Raw genomic sequence first — 3,365 nt, 5'->3', positions numbered from 1 at the left:
GACTCTGACATTCTTTCTCTATCTTACTCCCTCCTCTCCCTCCATCCTCTCTGTCGTGACCAGGGAATACTCCATTTCAGTCAGCTCAGTAAACTCACACTGACAGAACGTTGCTTGCAGCGACAGGTCTAATGTTACTCCACTGATTAGGAAAGAGAAGTGATGAAAGGAGAGAATAACCAAAGATCACTTTTGGCATTTGACATTAAAGATGACATCTTACTTATTTTCTTTCTCACTCCATCTTTCTTCACCTCTTTTCAGGCATGTAGCCTGTGGCTGCTGAGAGAGAGAGAGAGAGAGAGAGAGAGAGAGAGAGAGAGAGAGAGAGAGAGAGAGAGAGAGAGAGAGAGAGAGAGAGAGAGAGAGAGAGAGAGAGAGAGAGAGACAGAGACAGAGAGAGAGAGAGAGAGAGAGAGAGAGAGAGAGAGAGAGAGAGTTAAAATTGTGCCACAACAGCATATTGTATGTAAAGCTTATCTGTGAAGATTGTGTATGAAAAATATTTTAAGAGTGATAGTCCATTCAAACCACTACACTGACACATAAACACAGGAGCATACTGTGTCTTACATCCCATCTTTCCACATTCAAATAAGATTAAAGAAGTCTAGTAAAGAATGTATATTTTATTGTAGTTTGTGTGTGTGTGCGTGTGTGCGAGTGTGTTTCTGTGTGTATATGTGTGTGTGTGCATCGTATGCATCACGTGCATGTGTGTTCACATAAAAGAGCATCAGTGTGGTAATGGATTCCCACATTAAGCCCATCAAGGCCCAACAGAGGATGTGGCAGCTTGGCAGAGGAAGGGTTAATCCTGTTTGAGAGCGAGGTGTGTAGGTGGTGTGTGGTGTGTCTTGCATTCCTGTTGGAATGTGACCGCTCTGGGATTGTGGTGCTGGGGATATGAGAATTGGGTGGCATTGGTGGTTGCCAGAGCACAGACATTAACATTAACATAATCATATCGCCGAATGGAAATATATGTGAGTACTCCCATATGTGTGTGCTGCATTCCTGTAGAGTTCAGAAGTTAGCCATGGCTGTGTGGCGGTGGGGCTGTGGTACTGATGGTTGAGGGTTGGGGTCTGAGGGGCTGTGATGCTGAGGGATGAGGGTTGGGGTTCTGAGGGGCTGTAGTGCTGTTGTGCTGTCATGCTGAGGGATGAGGGTCTGAGGGGTTGTGGTGCTGAGGAATGAGGGTTGGTGGTCTGAGGGGTTTTGGTGCTGACGGGTGAGGGCTGGGGGTCTGAGGGGCTGTGGGGTTGAGGGTTGGGTGTCTGAGGGGCTCTGGGACTGAGGTTGAGGTTTGGGGGTCTGAGGAGTTTTGGTGCTGAGGGTTGGGGGTCTGAGGGGCTGTGGGGTTGAGGGTTGGGGGTCTGAGGGGCTTTGGGGCTGAGGGTGAGGGTTGGGGGACTGAGGGGTTTTGGTGCTGAGGGTTGGGGGGCTGAGGGGCTGTGAGGTTGAGGTTTGGGGGTCTGAGGGCTTTGGGTCTGAGTGTTGGGGGTCTGAGGGGCTGTGGAGTTGAGGGTTGGGGGGCTGAGGGACTATGGTGATGTGGGAAGGCCATAAATTAGCTCAAATCAAATATTAGCTGAATGGGGACACTGGGACAGCAGTAGGTATGACTGGAGTCAGACTGGTATTCAAAGAGTCACTGTTCAGTCATTCAGAGTGGAGGTATGACACACACACACACACACACACACACACACACATGCACACACACCACACACACCACTCTCTCTCCTTAATCTCTCTCTCTCTCTTTCACTCTTTCTCTCTCCTGAGAGCCAGTTTTGACCCTGCATGTTTTATCTCCCCCACCAGGGTGTTGGGGAGTTGAAGAGGTGAGGGCTGAGGGTCAGGGCTGTCAACACACACACACACACCGTGCTGGGGTCAGGTCAGGGCTGCGGAGAGGGAGTGTTTGTTGGGCTAGACCCAGGCCACCGGGCGTGAAGTAAAGCTCAGCTCCAGGACATGCTAGGAGTTCAGCCAGGGTTCAGAGGTCAGGGAGAGGAGCACTTGGAAGGTCAAATCATAAATGAAATAATTTATTATTTGTCACACACTTTGCAAACAGCAGGTGTAAACTAACAGTGAAATGATGGGTCCTTCCCAACAATACAGAGAGAAAACCAGAAACATAATAAAAAGATAATAAATACACACTGGCGGTAACGATGGTTGAAGGAGGTAAAGAACCGGTTAAAGAGAGGTAAAACTCATTAAACCTGTAAACTCTACTCTCCTCTTTCATCGTCTCCGTTAATCTTTTATTCATTCACCTCTGTCTTCATCACTCTCCATCAAAAGGGCAAAGATCTGTTATCTGTAGATTATGCAATTTTCCTCGGCCCTAATAGAAATGTGTCAAAATCAGGATTTGAAATACATGACAAACGTCCATAATATGATTCATATACATATGATACCTGGTGAGAAGCAGTTCTCTTTATGTGTCTCTATGTGTTTTGTGAACGTGTGTGTTTGTGTGATTTGTGAACGTGGTGTTTGTGCGTTTTGTAAACGTGTGTGCTTGTGTGATTTGTGAACATGTGTGTTTGTGTTTTGTGAACATGTGTTTTTGTGTGATTTGTGAACGTGTGTGTATGTGTGTTTTGTGAATGTGTGTATGTGTGTTTTGAGAATGTGTGTATGTGTGTTTTGAGAATTTGTGTGTTTTGTGAACAGAGATTGGGAGCGGGAGCAGGCGTGACATTACCCCCCCTCTAGGGGCGCCACCTGGCGTCCTACCTGGGCGATCTTGACAGGCCGGCCAAGACATGGGAGCGTGACGAGCCGCCTGAGGCACGGCGTGGAAGACTGTTCGAGCCAACTGAGGCTTGCGAGCCTCTGGAGACACCTGAGGCATGGGAGCCTGACGAGCCAGCTGAGGCATCCCCGGTTGCTTCGGCAGTGGCACCCGGGCCCGATGTCGCCAACAAAAACAAAAAACTCCCTGATGCTTCAAATTGTGGATTCAGCATTCTGTAAGGACAGACACTGAGAGATGAGAAGCAAGTGCAGGGAGTGAATATTTAATGAATAAACCGACAGGAAACTAAACACGAACAGCGTCTGGACAAGGGACACATAACAACATTAATGCTGACTCGGGAAAGAAACTGAGGAAGTAAGAGAAATAGGGGAGGTAATTAATAATGTGATAGAGTCCAGGTTAGTCTGATGAAGAGCTGATGCGCGGAACGAGGGTGACAAGTGTGCATGATGATAAGCGGCCTGGCAACCTCGCGCGCCAGAGAGGGGGCGCGGGGGCAGGCATGACACTATATAACACTATACAGACTAATAAAGCCTTATGACATGTTCCAGAGTTATCAAAGGTCAAAGAGTTATGG

At 47.9% G+C, this 3,365-nt stretch overlaps 1 protein-coding gene across 1 annotated transcript; it reads right to left on the bottom strand.

Annotated features, from left to right (window-relative positions):
- Positions 1–1,026: 1,026 nt before the first annotated feature.
- Positions 1,027–2,905, bottom strand: LOC135517043 (uncharacterized). Its single transcript, XM_064941070.1, has 2 exons — positions 2,761–2,905; positions 1,027–1,547 (listed from the first exon to the last, which is right to left on the bottom strand). The coding sequence occupies exons 1-2, from the start codon at positions 2,903–2,905 to the stop codon at positions 1,027–1,029; spliced, it is 666 nt and encodes a 221-aa protein (XP_064797142.1).
- Positions 2,906–3,365: the final 460 nt, after the last annotated feature.

This window comes from Oncorhynchus masou, chromosome 28 (genome assembly GCF_036934945.1).
Source record: "Oncorhynchus masou masou isolate Uvic2021 chromosome 28, UVic_Omas_1.1, whole genome shotgun sequence".
Classification (NCBI taxonomy): domain Eukaryota; kingdom Metazoa; phylum Chordata; class Actinopteri; order Salmoniformes; family Salmonidae; genus Oncorhynchus; species Oncorhynchus masou.
Note: the sequence above shows the minus strand (reverse complement) of the source record. Positions and strands in the feature narration are given on the sequence as shown.

What these genes read in the sequence shown, in the direction of transcription:
- LOC135517043 (XM_064941070.1), bottom strand. Translation starts at nt 2,905, where the DNA reads ATGCCTCAGCTGGCTCGTCAGGCTCCCATGCCTCAGGTGTCTCCAGAG. An exon ending in GGCCTGTCAAGATCGCCCAG is followed by an intron (nt 1,548 to 2,760) that starts GTAGGACGCCAG and finishes ACATCACCATAG; the next exon opens with TCCCTCAGCCCCCCAACCCT.